Below are 18,486 nucleotides of genomic sequence, written 5' to 3' on the forward strand. Positions count from 1 at the left end.
AGAAGCCCTGTGCAGGGGGTGAGTCTGGGAGTCTCCTAATTTAGCTCGCTTCTCTGAGAAGGTCTGTTACTAAATTGGACCACTGGAGGGTTGGAAGACTTGGTTGCCCTGGGCTGAGGTCCCACTGCTGTCAGGGACAAAGTAGGAAGCTACAGTAGCTGACTGGACACACAGAAACAGGAATAGTCTGGCAAGCTTCATGCCCAAATTTGCTGAAACAATTTAATAACAAGAGAAAAAAATTAGGGTCTTGGAGTAAATAGTCTCCAGTTTATATATCAAGTAACTCTGGGGTAATAAGGAACTGCTTTGCTCAAGGTTTAAAAACATGTAGTAAGCACCTACTGTGTGCTTTTTTTTTTTGGCTGTGCTGCTTGGCTTTTGAGATCTTAGTTCCCTGACCAGGGATTGAACTCGGGTCCTTAGCAGTGAAAGCACCGAGTCCTCACCATTGGACCACCAGGGAATTCCCCTACTGTGTGCTTTTTTAACACCTCGTGAATTAATTCTCCTGGGGCATTTGGATTGAAGTTCTAATACTGTGAAAGAGTTAACCTTAGGTGGGAAGGTGATTTATGCCCAGGATAATAGTTCACTGTCCAATTCTCAGGCAAACAATCTTCTATTTAGAACTGTACTGCCCAATATAGAAGCCACAAGCCACAGGTAGCTCACGAACAAGTGGTTACTTCCAGTTGAGATGTGCTGTGTTATACACCAAATTTCAAAGGCTCAGTATAAAAAAAAAAGAGAGTAAAATATCACATAAATAATTTTACATTAATTATGTGTTGAAATGATAACATTTAAAATATATTGGGTTAAATAAAATATATTATTGAAATTAATTTCACCAGTTTCTTTTTACTACTTTAATGTGGCTCCTAGAAATTTCCAGGTTACATATATGGCTTGCATTGGTGGCTCATATTGTATTTCTACTGGGTGGTGCTGATCTGGAAGATGCCTTGCACATAAGCAGTCAATAGATATTTATCAAATGAAAAGAGCCCATCATTACCATTAAAATTCAAGACTGACCTCCCTCATCACACAATTAGGAAAAACATGATTAATAATCATGACTGTATAGCACATAATTTAAAAACTATAAAATCACTGTTAGCAACTAAAATGTCACTCTTCAGAGGAGTCACTTTGGCTTTCAGATCATTAGCCTGTCTGTATCCAGACCTTTTCTTGCAAAAAGCACAGCTGAGTCAAAATAGTGCCCATGAGTGTGGGCAATCCTGTAGTTACCTTTTTAAAATCCTAAGGTTGCTAGACAAGAAAGGAAGAAAGGATGAAAGGAAGGAAGGGAGGAAGGAAGGAAAGGAAGGAAGGAAAGGGAGGGAAGGAGAGAGAGAGAAAGAAGGGAAGGAGGGAAGGAAGAAAAGAATGGAGATTTGAGCAGCACAGCCAATAAGTGTGATATAATGGACATAACGCCATCCCAGCCTTGAAGATTGGGCTTCAGGAAGTTGAGGGGAGGGAGGCAGAGAGAAAGGAAGAAAAAAGTAGTTTCCTGAGAAAACAATTCAGTATTTTGAGTCCCTACATTTTGAGGCCTGAGGGTCTCGAATCACTCAGTCGTAACCCCCAGGCACTGAGATCTGAGATGAGAAACAGAAGCGACTCACATTCTTGGACCCTGAGGATGCTGCAGTCAAACAATTGAAAGGAACCAGGCCCTCTGAGTGCCTGAGGTCAGGGTGCCAGCTAGATGCAGACAGCTTCTCTGAGGTCATTTCAAAGAATAGATTATTTCTGGGAGTGGAGCCTGCAGGACTTCCCAGGAAGGACAAGACCAGGCAAGGCCGGGTTACCTGAATCCCACCAGAATATTCTGCAGGCATCACCACCTCCATGCAGCCCAGGGGAAAGCCTTGTCTAGTAAAGACCCCGGTTGGTCCCAAGCATTTTCACCTCGTTCTCCCTCTGCGAAGCTGCTGCCGCCACCACATACTGCTGGCTCACCAGTGGCACTTGCAGAACCGGCTCTCTAACAGCAGCTTTTTCCAGTTGCACAAAAATGTGTGCATGCGCGTAGCCCGAGGCAGCACACCCTGCCAGAAAGCACACCAACTTTGACTAAGATGTGAACCTAAATCCTATTCCCTTCCCCAGAGTGGCCCTGTGACCTTGGGGAAACTACACCAACTCTGGATATCTCAGTTCTCTCATTTGTAGGAAGTGGGAGATGATAATTCCTACCCCGAAGGATTGAATGTAGGAAAAGACCCCAGTACATCACCTAAGACAGTGCCTGAGCAGAGAAGACTCTTGGTGAATGAGAACCGTCATATTACAGCCCCAGAGATGCCTGACCTCTTTGGACTCAAGGGAGAAAGCTAAGGGTACCAGGACCAAGCCAGAATCCATCACAGAACAAAGCCAACTGGCCCCCACAGGGGTCATACCTGTAACCTCGGCCTCACTGCATCCTACCAGCTGAGAGAATGGGCTATGAGCACATTCTAAAAAGAACCGTGAAAGTAATCATGTCAGCCAGGGTCTGGGCAGGAAAGAGATAGTGGCACATGCACAAGGGGCGAGTGATGAGAGCTGAATGAAGGGCCAAAATGTGGATAGTAAAAGAGCAACAAGGAATGATGAGGCACTCTGGGACCGGCAATTGACCCCTCCTAGGCCTGGAGTGACAAGGGGAGGGGGCAGTTATCAGGATCAGGAGGGCTGTGGCTACAGGAGAGAGTCACCACCAGCCTGTGACCTTCAGCAGGGGAAAGCTGCCATGGCCACACCACTGCCCAGCAGAGAGGGAACGAGGGGAATAACTACCCCAGCCCCTCTCTCTTCTCCCGCCCTCTGGTCTCCAGCTAGGGTCTCCCATTAGCTGAACCCAGTGGGGAGCCAGATGACAAGGGGACCTAGTTAATGCAATCCATTGAGATCAGCCAATGATGGGCCACAGGGCAGGGTGGAAAGTGTATCTGGAGGGGAAAATGGAAAATATCCAGCACAGTAATTACACGACATAGAAGCAGAAGAGAGTTCAAATTAGTTTCAGTGAGAACTTGACAGGCTGTCAAAGCCTTTTGAAAATGCCCTTCATTATAATCACAGAAAGAAACTAGATTGACAGACCCACCCTGGTGGGAGAACAAAGGTCCCAAGAACCAATGTGCAATATTTATCTGCTGATGGAAAGCAGTTCGGCTCACACTTTTACAGCAGTTCTGACTGTTCCGATGGCCCGTGGTGAATTCAGTGGTGTCTGTTTGCTAACAGTCTGAGTTAAACTTGAGACACTAGGGAAGTGTGACTTCGACAAGTTCAGAAACTCTCCATGGATGAAGACCAGAGTAACTGTCATTTAGCACAAAGATAACAAGGATGGAATACAATCGCCGCTCGTCCCCAGGTGGGAGACCCTTGGCCTGGCCAGGAGGTTGATGTGCACACCTGTGCTTCATGAGGTCCAGGCCCTTCTTCCGACTCCCAAACCTTGGCTCCTCTGGGCCCACTTAGCCAACCCTCAACGCCGTTCACTCCTTGGCAAATGGGTTCCCTTCTTGAGAAGTGGGGTAGCTGATGCCAAACGCAGACATGTACCAAGAGAGGGTCAAAACCAGAAGAGGCTTAGAACTGGTTTCCGCTCAGGCTGGCCTGCACTTAACCTCAACTAACTAACTAGCAAACTAACTCACTAACTTATTTTCTTGTGCATTTTTCACATTTAGATTTTTTTTTTGCTTTTCCTTAGTTATAAAAATCACAAACACACAAAAGTCTCCCATAATTGAAATTAACATTTAGCTGCATGTCTTTTTTTTTTTTTTCTGATGCCTGGGCTCAGCCCTGGAGATTCTGATTTAATTAGTCTGGGATGGGACCAGGGGTCAATTTATTTATTTATTTATTTATTTTTCAATTTTATTTATTTATTTATTTATTTTTGGCTGTGTTGGGTCTTCGTTTTCGTGCGAGGGCTTTCTCTAGTTGTGGCAAGTGGGGGCCACTCTTCATCGCGGTGCGCGGGCCTCTCACTATCGCGGCCTCTCTTGTTGCGGAGCACGGGCTCCAGACGCGCAGGCTCAGTAGTTGCGGCTCACGGGCCTAGTTGCTCCGCGGCATGTGGGATCTTCCCAGACCAGGGCTCGAACCCGTGTCCCCTGCATTGGCAGGCAGACTCTCAACCTGTGCCACCAGGGAAGCCCTATTTTTTTTTTAAGTGTGGAAAAATACACATAACAAAGAAATTTAACTCATTAACTTTTAAGACACATGTTGAGCGCCTGCTGTATGCCAGATACTGTGCTGGGAGACACAGCAGTGCCCAAGGTCAACACAGTCACTGCCGTCTCGCGGGGAAGCAGATTGGCGTGCAGTGACCCTGGTGTGGGAGGGTCAGAGCAGGGGGTAGACGAGCAGCTGTGGACACAGCGCAGAGAGGCCTGACCTGCTCTCAGGACCAGAGAGACCCTCCCCACAGAAGAGCCATTGAGGACCGGAGAGGAAAAAGAGGAGCGAGCCCTCCACACAGAGGCTCTTGAGGGCAAAACCCTCTGCTCACGTGGGAGACAGACACCTCACTCAGCATCTGACCATAGACTGTGGACACACCCAGGAGGCGCCCGGTCAGCACTATCAATGGTCTCTGAGGTGTGCGTGGGCTTGGATTAGTGTATGTTTCCCTGGTTTGGTTCATTGCTGCCCGTGGCCTCTAACACTGAAATCCGATTATCCCTCCATCTCTCAGACACTGAGCGGTTCCCTTGGGCCCCGTAGGGTCAAGGCTTGTTACCAGACTTTCAGCAGCTAGATGAGGAGCTCCTATAGGCCTGGAGAGTGGCCCCCTGAGGCTAAAGTAGCTGGGTGGGGGGGCCCCAGGACCTGGACTAAGCACCTTGGGCTACGGGCATCTAGTGGTCCAGGCACTGGCTGGCAGCAGTTCACGCCCGCCCTAACTCAAAGACGCCTGAAAATTAAGCCCAGCAGGCATTCCACACCCACTGCCCACCTCCCAATGTGCTGCCGTCAAGCAACTCCACATCTTCCCATGTGTGTGCACTTTAACCTGGACGTGGGACTCATGCTTGATTGACTGGTTGCTTGATTTGGTTTCTGAGTGGAAGGAAGAACCCCTGGATGGCAACAGGTAGAGCTCCAAGGAACATTCCAGGTTGCAAAATGGACCAGGAGAAAACAGGTTTAAGAAAAGTTGAGGTCACAGATTGTACACTCAAATGCCATAGAGGCCAGGCAGATAACGAATGATCAGAATCTCCCAAGTGGCATCAATTGGGAGTGGTGGCCATTGTGACAAAATTGCGAATACTCTCTTCGACGGAAGAAGTTCATGTCTGTCCTTCTTTCCTTCCTTCCTTCCTTCCAGCCAGAGCACATCCACAGGCCAGATTCAGCTTACTGGCTACCAACTGTTGATCCTTAGTTTAAAGCAGGGGTTCTCAAAGATGGGTGGGCCCCAGACCACTAGCAATAGCATAGCATCACCTAGGAATTCATTAGAAAGGCACATTCTTGGGCCCCACTCAGACCCACTGAATAAGAATCTGGGGAAAGGGGTGCCCAGCAACTGCATATTAAAAGGCCTTTTCAGTAATTCTGATACATGTTAAAGTTGGGGCCACTAGAGTCGATAGTCATCACTGGTCCAAAATTATACATTCTTTTCCTCATTCTTTCATCCGTGCGTATATTTATTGAGCACATATCATATAGCAGCACATATCATATACCAGACATGGGCCAGGCACTAGGAGCACAGGGGCAGGCAAGGCACATGTGGCCCTTGCCCTGAATCCTAGCTTTAGCTCTTGCCTCTTGTTGGATGTTTTCTCGGTTTTGTGAAATACCATGTCCACTCGTTTTAGCTCATTTTGCCCATAATGCCTTGAGAAACAGGCAGAACAGAGGCTACTTCTCCCATTTATAAATGGAGTCCCTTTGTCCATGCACAGTTAAAAGTCTGCCCAACATCGCAGGGCACGGTGGCCCCAGGCTGCCTACCCTGGGGGCCCAGGCCCCCTGTGTGACGGAGACGTGCTCCTGCCATCTTGGCCCTGCCGCACAGGAGGGGCTCAGAGGGCCTCTGGCTGTCATTGCTCAGAAGCACAGGCCTGACTCGCTCCATCTTGGCCTCAGACAGATGTCCCCGGACACACGCAGTCACCTAATCACCTTCACACCTGGGAGCATCCCATGAACATATCTGAAGACTTGACAGAACGTTCAGCCAGGCTGTCTGTTTCTTCGAGCGGATTGTGTTGAGAATTTCCATCCGTAGCAAATCTCTTGACTGAAATGAATTTTAACAAAATGAAGGGGCAGGAGAATAGGAAGAAAAACATGTGGCAGGTGGGCTGAGCGCTCCCGAGCCCCCGTCCACTGCTTCACATGCCTCTCCCTCCCCTGAAAGTCTCCCAGCGCCCATCCCCACCTCTGCTGCTGCCTGTCGGCAGCAAAGGGTGATGCAACTGGGTTGGGGAGGGGAGGGGAGGGAGCAGCTCCAATAAATAACGCTCCAAAAACTAGCTCATTCTGCCCTTACCGAACAAATACCGCGGACGGAACTCTTTCTGATAACAAATCCCTCCCACTTGTGGCTCAGAGTATAAAGGATGACTCTGAGCTGACTATGAAACGCCTGCACCGATTGGCTGGCCCGGCCCTTTTGTCCAGCATCACAGGCTCTGCAAAGGGCACACATAAAGGAGCCAGGCCAGTGAGATTTATGGCACCGAGTAACAGGTTCCCTCCCACAGACCAGAGAAGAGACACAATCTGCTGGAAGTGACTTTTCAAATAATCTGCAGAAAACATTAGTGGATATTTTCCCATCTGCATGCCTCCGGGTCTTATGGAGTCATAAAAAGTAAATGATTTCCCTGAACGCTGTGACAAACCTGATAGTTCCAAGCCATTTTCTAGCTGATTGATTTGCCATTATGCATCGGAGTGTCTGTGAGCAGAAAGGCTTCCTGGCCAAGTGAGTGCTGGGGAGAGGGAGCCATCGGGAGCTCACGGGAGGCCGCCGCACCAGGAAAAGCGAATGAGGGACAAGGCTTGGCTTGTGTGGAGGAGCTAAACAGTAGGTAGGTTGGGAAGGCTTCCCGGAGGCGGTGGCTCCTGAGAAAGACCGCAAAGGAGGCACCAGCTCTTGGGAAAGATGGGAGGAGGCCATTAACACAGAAAAAAAGTAGAAACAAGCAACCAGCTCTCTGCCTGCTCTAGGCCAAGGTCAGGAGAGAAAGGCTAAAATAGGAGGCAAACCGCTAAGGATAGTTGACTAGAGCTTTTAAAGACGGGTCTGTGGGGTGGTGGAGGGGTCTCGAGCAGTGACCTTGGGGCCAGTGGTCACCAAGATCTGGAGCTGGCCCCGATGCAGAAGGAAGAGTGCATCGATCTTTGCTCAGCTTGGGCACCTTTTCTGGCAGCTGTTTCATCCTGGAAGAGGTGTGTTCTGCGCCTGAGCTGCCCTCGACGGGATGGGAACAGGATGATGGGCCTGTGAAGCACCTCGGGCCACTGAAGAAGGAAGGAGGAGGCGCTGAGATGCTCACTGGGTCAAGTCCGAGCTTCGGTTCTCCTGGGAAAATGGTCATGGTGCCGACCTTTCCCAAGGGTGATGTCAAGGGCCATGCCCTCTGCTGGGGATTTTACTCCCCCAGGGCTTCCTGAGCACCGTCTGGCCCATCCCCGACCCTCCCACCCTGGAGATTGGACATGAGGACAGATGGGGGAGTAAAGTGGCAGGCAAGGAGGAGTCATCACTAATCCACGAATTTATTGAGGGTCGATGCAGGTCCACAGGGTGAGGCTCTGGAGGACAGACGGCCAAAGGAGCCGAGGACAGAGGCACCGTGGTCAGCCAGACAGCCAGATCCTCCCTGGGAACCTCCCTGTGTTCTCAGCACCAGTGAGAAAAATACAACTCACCCCACCCACCAAGAAAAAGCAAAAACATTAACAAGTGCAAAATGCTGTGTCCAGAGTAAAGACAAATGCTTAGGACTCAGGGAGGAATGACTAGATCAAATGAGGATCATCAGGAAGTCTTCTGCAAAGAGGTGACACTGTGACAGCTGTAAAGGAAGTCATGCACACAGCCTTAGAAAGATGGAGAGTGGCAGAGGAGCATCTGCACAACAGAAGCACCAAAACAAGCCAACAGACCACACAAGAAAGAGCGAGAGCAAAGGCCCTGAGGTCCACAGGGCAAGCACGCTCTGGGGGTTAAATGATAACAGAACAGCCAGGGCGGGTGGGGAGTCGGGGAGCCCCTAGGTGAGACCATCGTTAAGCCCATCTGTAAAGGCAGAAACGTACAGAACTAAGGCCTGAGGCTGTTTCTCTGGGCAAACGAGGGATCTAGGCAAATCAAGTGCCCCCTCCCACCCCCGTGGCACCTGTGCCCCAGATTCTCCTACAGACAAGTCTGCCTTCCTAAGACACACATCTCATCGTGTTTACCTCTCTACTCAGAGGCCAGCAGCTACACACATACATATACACAGCATGACGCCCAAACACCTCAGTTCTGCCTAACATGGTCCCACCTTTCCATCTCCCCAGCCCATGCCAAGATTTGTTAAAAATTCAAAACAAACACCCTCCCCATATACTCCAGCCACACCAGTGAGTAGAGAATTTTGCCCAACATATGCTCTGCCCTCTGTGTGTTTGCCAGCATGCAGTGCCTCTGTCTGAAAGGCCCTGAACGCCCCCCCATAGCCACCTACCAAAGTCCCTCCCATCCTTTAAGGACCAAAGATGCCATCTCCCACGTCACACGCAACCAGTCTCTTTCTTCCCCTTTGCATCTCCCTCGTGGCCATTGACACATCCAGCTGCTACTGGAGCCATTTATGAATGAGGCACTCTCTCCCACATCACAGGAAGGGGTCCCAGCAGGGAGATGAGACGTTTTGCCCTGTGTTCTCCAAACACCCAGCTCAAGGCCGTGGCAGGAAACTGCTCAGTAAATGTCCACGGCCTGGGACTAAGCCTGGAGCCTTTTCAAGCATCTTGCACTAGGCAGTAAAGGATTCCAGGATGGCTGCCCGGCCTCCACCCTGGATTCCCCTTCTGCTCTGTTCTCTGGTCCTCCAGGACACGGCTTGCCTTGGGGCTCGGGCTCTTGTCCTATTTCTTGTCCCCTCTTGGCCTTGTACCCTCCACCCCATGATTTAGACCATGTATATTTTACAGATGAACTTAAGAGCTTCCTTGTCCACATGTAGGCACAACACGAGCTGATGAATTCAGGCTTGTGCCTGGTGCTGCTGCTTCGTCTCTATGAACAGAGGTTTGCAGAACTCATGAGACTCAACCACAATCAGGATGCAAGAGAGAGGGTGAGTCCGGCCCTGCCTGGACCGTCTGGCAGCAGTCCCGCTAACCTTGCCTTGCCGTTTATTACATGTGCATCCATTGGGGTCCTCAAGGTCAGCTGGTGGGATATGGCACTGTCATCATTAGACTAAGACTTAGTGGCTGCTAGGTGTAGGCACAGTGGCCCTCTGGCTGAAAAGTAAGTGACAGTCACGTAATTGTTAAACATGAGTCGTAATTAAATGGTCATTAATGGTCATATAAGCAAGCGAGTCTCTAGGGATATTTGCCCCCCAGAATAGAGGCCCGCAAGGTTGCGGGGTCTGGGTGTGCATTACGTGTGGATGCCCACTGCCCAAGCAAGGAGGGTCCATGAGAAACAGGAACGCTCCCTGCCCCCAGCCAGGGAAGCTGATTATTTTGCTTTGGATCCTAAGGTGTGTTATTCCAGCGTCTGTGTGTGTGTATGCCAAGAAACAAAGGTGCTGATGGGGTCCCATCTGTCATTAGAGAAGTGACAATGTATTTACCAGAAATGATCATCTGTGGCTGCCCTTCCTTTCATAAGAGAACCGAGGCCCTCCAGGAGGCCCTGTGGCGTGGAGCGAGAAGCCTAGATCCGCTACTCTACCAGAATGCGGGAGACGGACAGGCCGACCTCTGAAATGTACAAGTACACTTGGCTGTTGTCAAGTCAGAACCCTGAGCCCCAAGGGACTGCCCTCCCGGTTAAATGCCTCCCTGTGGCCAGGCCAGGAAAGAGCACAGGGGCACCTCCCTTACCTTAAAGCCATGCCAGGCGCTGATATTTTTTTAGTGTTTGGGGTTCCCTGTACACCCCTTGAGGCTTGAAACTCAACCTCTGCTCACATCAGAAGGTCACCACTGGAAAGAAAGCCAGTATGGCAGTGGGCAAGCCAGTGATGGGGCCGCAAGGCAGCTTTAGTGACGCTCTGCCCCCTTATCCCACGTACCTCTCCTTCTCTTCGCCTTCTTCTCTGTGTCTCTCCTCTTCTACCTCAAGTGGGCAAGAAGCACCTGTCGGCACCAGTCACTACCTGGAGGTTGGACCCCACTGGCTCCAAGCGCTCCCTACACGGCCCCAGACCTCGCACCGCTGGAGGCCGAGGCGATCCGTTTGGAGCCATCCCCACTAGAAACGCCGGGTTCAAACCATTAGTCATAAGAATTCAAGGGGCTTCCCTGGTGGCGCAGTGGTTGAGAGTCCGCCTGCCAATGCAGGGGACGCAGGTTCGAGCCCTGGTCTGGGAAGATCCCACATGCCGCGGAGCAGCTGGGCCCGTGAGCCACAACTACTGAGCCTGCGCGCCTGGAGCCTGTGCTCCACAACAAGAGAGGCCGCGATAGTGAGAGGCCCGCGCACCGCGATGAAGAGTGGCCCCCGCTCGCCGCAACTAGAGAAAGCCCTCGCACAGAAACGAAGACCCAACACAGCCATAAATAAATAAAATAAATAAATTTAAAAAAAACAAAAAGAATTCGAGATCTGTCCCTACATCTTTCTGGCTTCAATTCTCCCCTTAGACCCTAAGCTCTCAATTAAGACAACAGGCTGGGTCTTTGCCAAAATTGTCTCCTCAGGAATCTCACCCTCTTTCTGACCCAGGCCTGTCCTTCCTTTCACTCTTCCGTAGTTTTAGTGGTGACATAAATTCCTCAGAGAAATACATTTTTTTGAGAAAGAAGTACAGGAAGCAGGAAATGATCCTTTGTTTAACATGTCTGTAACCTCATTTTCATGATTCCACATCTTTTTAATGAACTTTTTACTGCACACGGAACTTCAAAGCACCTAGGGTTTGAGAGAGGTTACAGATGGCCACAACATCAGCAAACAAACGCAAGTGACATAAGCCTCCAGGACTGCAAAGCACACACAAGAAGGCAACAAGCAGTACAACCCATTGGATGAAAACCTAGGCCCTAAAGCATTGACTCTAGAGAACATTCTGGTAAAAACCATCCTAGAGAAGCAGTAAGTGATGCCAGGAGCAGGCCGGGAGCCAGAGAGGAAGGAAGCAGAAGGGACAGGGCAACACTCTTCTCTCCCCACAAGCTTACCTGTAATTTGAGATTCCCTGAAATAGATCTCACCCGTTTAAACCACCAAGCAATATCCAGCACAAAGAATCAGTTAAGACGTACCCGAGGGGCTTCCCTGGTGGCGCAGTGGTTAAGAATCCTCCTGCCAATGCAGGGGACACGGGTTCGAGCCCTGGTCCGGGAAGATCCCACATGCCATGGAGCAGCTAAGCCCATGCACCACAACTACTGAGTCTGTGCCCTAGAGCGTGAGCCACAACTACTGAAGCCTGCAAGCCACAACTACTGAGCCTATGCTCTAGAGCCCACGAGCCACAACTACTGAAGCCCACAAGCCACAACTACTGAGCCTGCGCTCTAGAGCCCACGCTCCGCAACAAGAGAAGCCACCGCAATGAGAAGCCCGCGCACCGAAACAAAGAGTAGCCCCTACTCGCCACAACTACAGAAAGCCCGCGTGCAGCAACGAAGACCCAGCACAGCCAAAAATAAATTAATTAATTTTTTAAAAAATTAAAAAAAAAAAAAGAGGTACCCGAATGGAACTTGGAAAACAAGTGGCTTCTGTCAAATTCATACTCTTCTGGATTTGAGTCTCAGTATTTTCTTGTAGAAAACACTCACACTCTAAGGGTAACGTTTAGCAAAAGAGAGGCACTACGATGGAAAAGAAACCCTCCTTCCCTCTCCTTTACCTACCAGAACTAAAAAACCCATTCATGCCAGGCTTCTGGTTGTTTCTCAGTAAGACACCCAGTGATGAGTGCCTGTCAACGGTAGTGATCATTCATTCACTCCTTTATTCATGCCCTGGCCTGTATCAGATGCTGAGATGGGAATCTGGGAAAGTGGCTACCAAACATGATACCATGATGTCCCTTTCTTTGAGGAGCTTATGATCAAGTGGGAAGATGTGACTCACATATTTAGAAAACCAGTTAATAATCAGAAAGTAGCCCTTGGTCAAGAGAACCAACGGACCCACTGAATTCCCAGAGGCTGTGATATTGACAACCCAAGATCTTCCCTGACTGTGGCTTCCTGGAGTTTCCAGGGATCCTATAAACAAATAATTTGTCTCCCCAGTGAGGCCATGAGCTTTTTGAAGGCAAAACCAGATCTTCTACACTTGTCTCCCATGATGCTGGGCACACAGTGAATCATATCTGACTGCTGACCAAGTCCCAGGCACTATGGTGCCAGGAGCATTGAGTGATTACAAACTTGCTAAATTTTGTAAATTTTGCTAAACTGCCAGATAAGGATGTGGTCTGCTAAGGGTTGCAGAGGCGGGGTTGGGGGAGGATGTGGTCACTGGCAACTTGGGACATGGACCTCTTATCTCTTTTGTACACCACAGTCCTCCAGTGCCTAGAAAATGCCTGGCACATAGTAGGTGCACAGTAACCTTCTGATGCTCAAACAATGAACTAATGAACCAATACCTGCTTCTTCCAGGAGGCGAGTCTTGAGTTATGTTTTGGAGAAAGTGATAGTACAAATTTGTGGAGAGAAAACGGTATTCTAGGTAAAGGAACACTCCCAAGTTCAAGGCATATTTATGTATTCAAAGATTTTCTGCGTGCCTACTATGTGCCAGGTTCTAAACTAGATTCTGGGAATATAAAGATGATCAAGACACGCTTTGGGGACTTCCCTGGTGGCGCAGTGGTTAAGAATCTGTCTGCCAATGCAGGGGACACGGGTTCGATTCCTGGTCCGGGAAGATCCCACATGCCGCGGAGCAACTAAGCCCATGCGCCACAACTACCGAGCCTGTGCTCTAAAGCCCGCGTGCCACAACTACTGAAGCCCGTGCACCTAGAGCCCATGTGCCTAGAACCCGTGCTCCGCAACAGAGAGAAGCCACCACCATGAGAAGCCCGCGCACCGCAACGAAGAGTAGTCCCCGCTCACCGCAACTAGACAAAAGCCCACACACAGCAACAAAGACACAACGCAGTCAAAAATAAATTAACTGATTTAAAAAAAAAAAAAGACACGCTTTGCCTAAAAGGGACTCAAGATTCTAAACAGACAGACATGTAACCAAGATTATCAAAAAATGTACCTTGTGTTACGACAAGAGATGGAGCCATATGTGGAGGAACACAGAACAGAGTTAGAGGATGTGAAGGGCCACCGTTCTCACCCCCTCCTTCCACTCCTTCTCCAGGACAGACTCTCCAGGCAGGGCCTTCAGGGACACAAGCCGACGTTTCAGAGGGCTTGCTTTTAACCCAGTTAGGTTGTACACTTTGCCCTCAGTCTTCCCACTGCTTTGGGAGCCTGGTGGCAAAGCTGCTTCCATTATTGCTCTTGTCAACTGCTCAGCTGAGGAGGTGATGCTTGAGCTTGAATCTCGGACCAGGGTTGCTGGGGAGGGAAGGGCATTCCATGCAGAAGGGAACGCAAAGGCTCCGAAAGGAAAAGACTTGCGCGTCTGGGAAAGTCAAGGAGCTGAGCGTGGCCGGAGCTGGCAGGAAGTGAGCAGGATGTGGAGGGTTTGTGTGCAGCTCTGGGAGGCCACTGAAGGCTTTCTAGCCTGGGGCTGGCAGGCCGGGAGATCTGCGTTTCCGAGAGAGAACGGGAGCGGCCATGTGGAGGGTGGGCTGGAAGGGGAAGAGCCCGGCTGGGCGGCTGCTGCCCTGGGACAGGGTGAGGGGGCCCACGTGGGGAGCACTGGAGATGGGGGGCAGGTTTAGGTGGGCACAGAGTGAGGTACAGGCTGAAGGGAGCACCGCCTGTTATCCTCTGCAAATGCCCAGCAGGAAAGTGGCCTTTTCTCACTTCAGCTGTTCACGATGGGAGCATCTCCAGAGGACACAGCGCCCCACCAGCCTCACCTGATCCCACTTGGGCTCACCCTTTAGTCTCATGGGGACACAGGGCTGTCCTGCGGGGTGAAGCTAAATGGGCTTGCCTTCCCTCCCCGTTCTCCCTTTCAGCGCCTACGCGGGACACTTCAGTATTCAGGGCCTACACCCCGGGGCCCCTGTCCTGGGCTTCCTCCTAGCCCTGGGCTTCGTCAGTACCACACTCTCCATTCCTCCCAATGAAATGACCCAGGACCCCGAATTCCTCTCCCTGCCTGCCCACAGCAGCTCCCCTAAACCCCTCAAGTGCCTAATTTGCTAAGTTAGGTAAAATAGAATCCCTGTCGGTGTGCCAAAAGGCAGAGCGCAGAAGGGACCCCAGGCCTTCCATGATGCCCTCCTGGCGTGAGCACCCGCCTCTGTCTTCTGCCCCAGGTGCGCTGCACTAACACCTGACCTGTAGGAAAATGTTCACCTGGAGAGGAGGGGAAGGGACTGCAGTGGCTGGCCTGGGGGGCAGGGAGGGTCTTGAAGTAGCTCTGAAACCCCACTGGCCCATTCACGAGTGAGGCTAGATGGACTTACTCTAGGCCCTCCCCATTCACACCTTTTCTACAAAACCGAAAACCCTTGCCTCAGAGGACCGAATCTACCCAAAGGATGCAAGGCCCAGGCTTGGCCCACAGTTGGGAAAGCTTCCCTACTCACCAAGACGGCGCTGCCTGGTGGCGTGTGAGCGTTGGTTTAGAAAGATGCCATCCCCTGGCATGGAATCTAGAGGCAGGATGAGGTCATCCTAGCAGCCTGGAGAAAATGGAGGCCGTTGCTAGCACAGTCCTGATGTATCATTTACCAGGTAACCAGGACTGCTGCTCTAGAAGAAATTGCATCCTTCTCCTGCCCTCCCCCTGGCCTTCTGGTGAGAGGGACCCAGGGGCCACAGCTGCCTCCACGCTGGCCAGGCAGTTGCCCTAGTAACAGTGTCCAGCACCCCTTGTTTTGTCCCCCAGCCTGTCACAAAGCCCTTCTGCAGCCTGGCACAGTGGGCTCCCATGGAGTACACAGTGTTTCTTATTGTGGCATAAAAGGCCATAAAGTCAGAACAAAGAGGGAGCCCAGAGCCCTGATGGGCCCGCTGCTTCCTGCCGGGCAGAGAATACAACCGATTGTTTAAAAGCCAGTGGTGAGGCAAGTGGCCAGTTAGCACGGCCTTCACCCCACGGCCTGCAAATGTGATTCGGACCATCAGGATGGGATTCTGCTATTCAGATCAATTGCTGAAAGGAAGCAAGTCTGTTCACACTGCCAAATTTAGAAGCCCCGAACCAGCGACGGTGACCTGGGCTATGGCTGAGGCTCTCATTAGGATGAGCCTAAGCCCCACAGGTGCTGAATATCAACACTACCCTCGGCACCTCCACGCATTTACTCTGCCCCTTTAAGGTGACGTAAGGGATTCCTAGAACATCCCCGAGACTAGGGAATTAGACATCTGTTCACAATTGCTTTGGAAAAATGATTCATTTTTCATTGTCTTCTTTCTCATAGTTGTCAAGAAATTACCCACAGCCCAGACCGGAAGAAAATGAAAGTAGGTTTGGGGATCAGTCCTGCCATGTTGAGGATGTTTGCTAATTTGCTCTCTTTCGGTGACTGTGTTGAACCTAATGGTGTGGAAGGAAGTAATGACCACCACCCAGAGGCAAAAAATAACCCCACAAAGCTCGGGAAACTCTAGCTGCAGCAATCGGGAAAGCATGTCCAAGTATGCTGGTTGCAGAGGAGATAAGAATTGTAATTCATCCTGAAAGCGAGGGGAAAGGCCAACAAAGGGAGGACGGTCTCCTTGGGCGCAGGACAACTTGCTACAGGTTTTTTCCTTTCCCTTTGCTGGGATTCACCAGCATCCAGCCCTTGGGGAGCCCCTGAGGGGACAACAGTCATTCACAAGCTAGTACTGGATTTACTGGATTTTCTCACTATTTGGCCCATTCAAGTGGGCCTGTTGAATTCAGAAGTTGAACAAGGAAAACAGGTGTCGGGGAAAGTCAAAGGAGGCAGGACAGCTGTCTTCAAGCAGGCTCATTATCCCATAGAAAACCCAGCTGAAGAAAATGAGCTCCATTAAAGCAGGCAGGCTGGCAGTCAGACTTGGGAAGAACTTCTCCATCAGCTGGGAGAACAAACATTACAGTGAACTGGGGGGTGACAATTCCATCCCCAGAGGCTGTTCTGGCGAGAAATTTCACAACTGCCTGCCTTAAAAGGTTTAGAACAGCGATTTCCACGCTGGCTTCGCCATGGGAATCACCTGGGGAACTTACCAAAAATACAGACTCCTGGGCCCCTCCCAGAGATTCCGTTTCAGGTGATGGGGTGGGCCCCTGGTCCTGATGCAGCCGGTCACGGTGATGCTTTTGGGAACCCCCAACAGACCCGTCTGCAGGAGAAGCTAAACCAGCTCAGAGCTCCGCAGGGTGGGGCCCAGATGACGACCCTACAGCACCCAATCTGTTATTCAGGGCGCGCAGTCCCGAGAACCCGGGCTGACCATTTTCAGACGCGGGGAGGGCCCTTCCCTCCGTTCACAAAAGGAACCCGCAGAGTCGCAGTCCCGGGCGCCACCGCGGGGGTCCAGCCGAGCCGGGTGAGGGCCCAGCGCCCCCCTGCGCCCTCGCAAGGCCCTGGGGCCACTCGGGGCGGCCGGCCTGACCCCCGGCGCGGTCGCCTGGGCCGACCCCGAGCGGCTGCTCCCCCTCGGGCAGCCGGGAAGGGAGAGCGGGCAGGGAGCTGTGAAGTCTAGGACGGACCTTTGTGTGCGGGCGCACGCACCCCCTCTGCGCCCGGCCTTTGGCGAGAGCCCCTGCTCCGGAAAGCGCCCCCGCGCCTCGGCCAGGACGACTCGGTGGCGCGAGGCTCCGGACAGGGTCTCGGCGCCGCGCCCGGCTGCAGCCCTCCCCAGCGCACGCCCCGGAGGCGCCCGCGGTCTTCCCGGTTGGAGGAAACCTGCTGCGGCCGGGCGCGCCCGGGAGGGTCTGGCTGGGCAGGGGCGACCCCTAGTGCCCAGCGGGGGCCGCTGCCGCCCTGCTGCCCGGGGAGGCCCTGAGCAGGACGGAGAGCCTCCCACCCACACCCCAGCCTGGGGATGGGGAAGGGGCACCCCGGCTGCAAGCCTGAGCCCCAGGGAAGGGGGACGTCTCTAGAGGGCAGGAGAAGAGCACCCCTGGGGTGGTGCTTAAAAAGGAGTCTCCGCCGAGGGGACCCTGCCTTCCCGTGTTGCTCTGAGGCAGATGGTCCCCTGATGTCACTTACATCCCTCTTCAGGAAGCTGGGTCTAGCTCTAGGATCCACCGCTCCCCCGCTCCCGGTCCCAATATGGGGGCCGCCAGTTCTCCCCTGGAAACAGGTCTAGGCCCTCTCTACCTGCCCTGAGCCCTGCACACACCCCCGACGCTGGCAGGGGCAGCCCTGCACAGAACACCGTCCTGGCACGCTGGTCAGACGCCGCCGTTGCCTGGCTTCCCGCCAGAGCCATGATCAAGACAGGAGCCAGGGCAGCCAGAGGCAGATCCACACGCCTCCCGCCCTCCCCCTGGGGCCACCCTTCTTTGGTCTGCGGCAGCCTGGCATGACTCACCTGGTTGGCAGCGCTCTGTTAAGTTGGGTTGTCAGAGCTGAGTCACAGCTGTGACCTGCTGCCCTAGCTCGATGCAGGTAAACAGGGAGGGGAAAAGGCAAAACATCAGGGCATACCAGGTGACACAAAGAGAAGCCAACCTCTTTGTGGCTCTGTGGTGCCCATGCCAACCTTCTCACCCTGTCCCCTGCACCTGGGAACCGAGGCCACACACAAAATGCCACAGGTGGCACAGATGTCAGGGCAGCTGGGGAGAGTCCCTGGGTGGGTGCGCCTGGGTCTAACAACCTGTCACACAGCTCTGTACCCCAGCCCCCCCGACAACTGCTCCCCAGTTGGCACGAATAACTGTCACCACGGCCACGTCCAAGTCCAGGGAGGGGAACAATGCCTCTGGCAGCCACCAGTACAGGTGTGACAGGAGTAGGCTCGAGAGCCTTCAAGCCAAAGGCTGGGCCAGAGCTCCTCTCCGCCATACATAAAAGTCAAGGCAACTAGATTTGGGGGAAAGAACAGGAGTGAAAGAATGGGGGCAGCTCATGGGGCTGGGGCCTCCTTGTGGTGGAGGTAGATGCTGAGAGGGTCCAGGTAGGGATGGAGGGATAGTAATTATTCCTGCTCCCCTGCCCTTCTTCACCAGTCAGAAACCGCTTC

At 52.1% G+C, this 18,486-nt stretch overlaps 1 protein-coding gene and 1 long non-coding RNA gene across 5 annotated transcripts in view; one reads left to right on the forward strand and one right to left on the reverse strand.

The window, feature by feature from the left end:
* Window positions 1–17,186, reverse strand: part of LOC309619089 — a 37,042-nt gene extending 19,856 nt beyond the window's left edge. The window contains exons 1-2 of one of the 4 annotated variants that reach the window (XR_014238754.1): window positions 16,520–17,186; window positions 14,904–14,999 (exon numbers count right to left, since the gene is read on the reverse strand). This is a non-coding gene — a long non-coding RNA (uncharacterized lncRNA). The remainder of the gene's footprint in view (window positions 1–14,903; window positions 15,000–16,519) is intronic. The other 3 variants (XR_014238753.1, XR_014238755.1, XR_014238756.1) reach the window with 3 other exon arrangements.
* Window positions 1–18,486, forward strand: part of MARCHF10 (membrane associated ring-CH-type finger 10) — an 85,609-nt gene that overhangs the window by 66,647 nt on the left and 476 nt on the right. Inside the window, exons 8-9 of the mRNA XM_082373815.1 lie at window positions 9,225–9,338; window positions 15,744–15,786. Coding sequence (XP_082229941.1) covers window positions 9,225–9,338; window positions 15,744–15,786 — 157 coding nt within the window. The remainder of the gene's footprint in view (window positions 1–9,224; window positions 9,339–15,743; window positions 15,787–18,486) is intronic.

This window comes from Balaenoptera borealis (assembly GCF_965194805.1).
Source record: "Balaenoptera borealis genome assembly, chromosome: 20".
Classification (NCBI taxonomy): domain Eukaryota; kingdom Metazoa; phylum Chordata; class Mammalia; order Artiodactyla; family Balaenopteridae; genus Balaenoptera; species Balaenoptera borealis.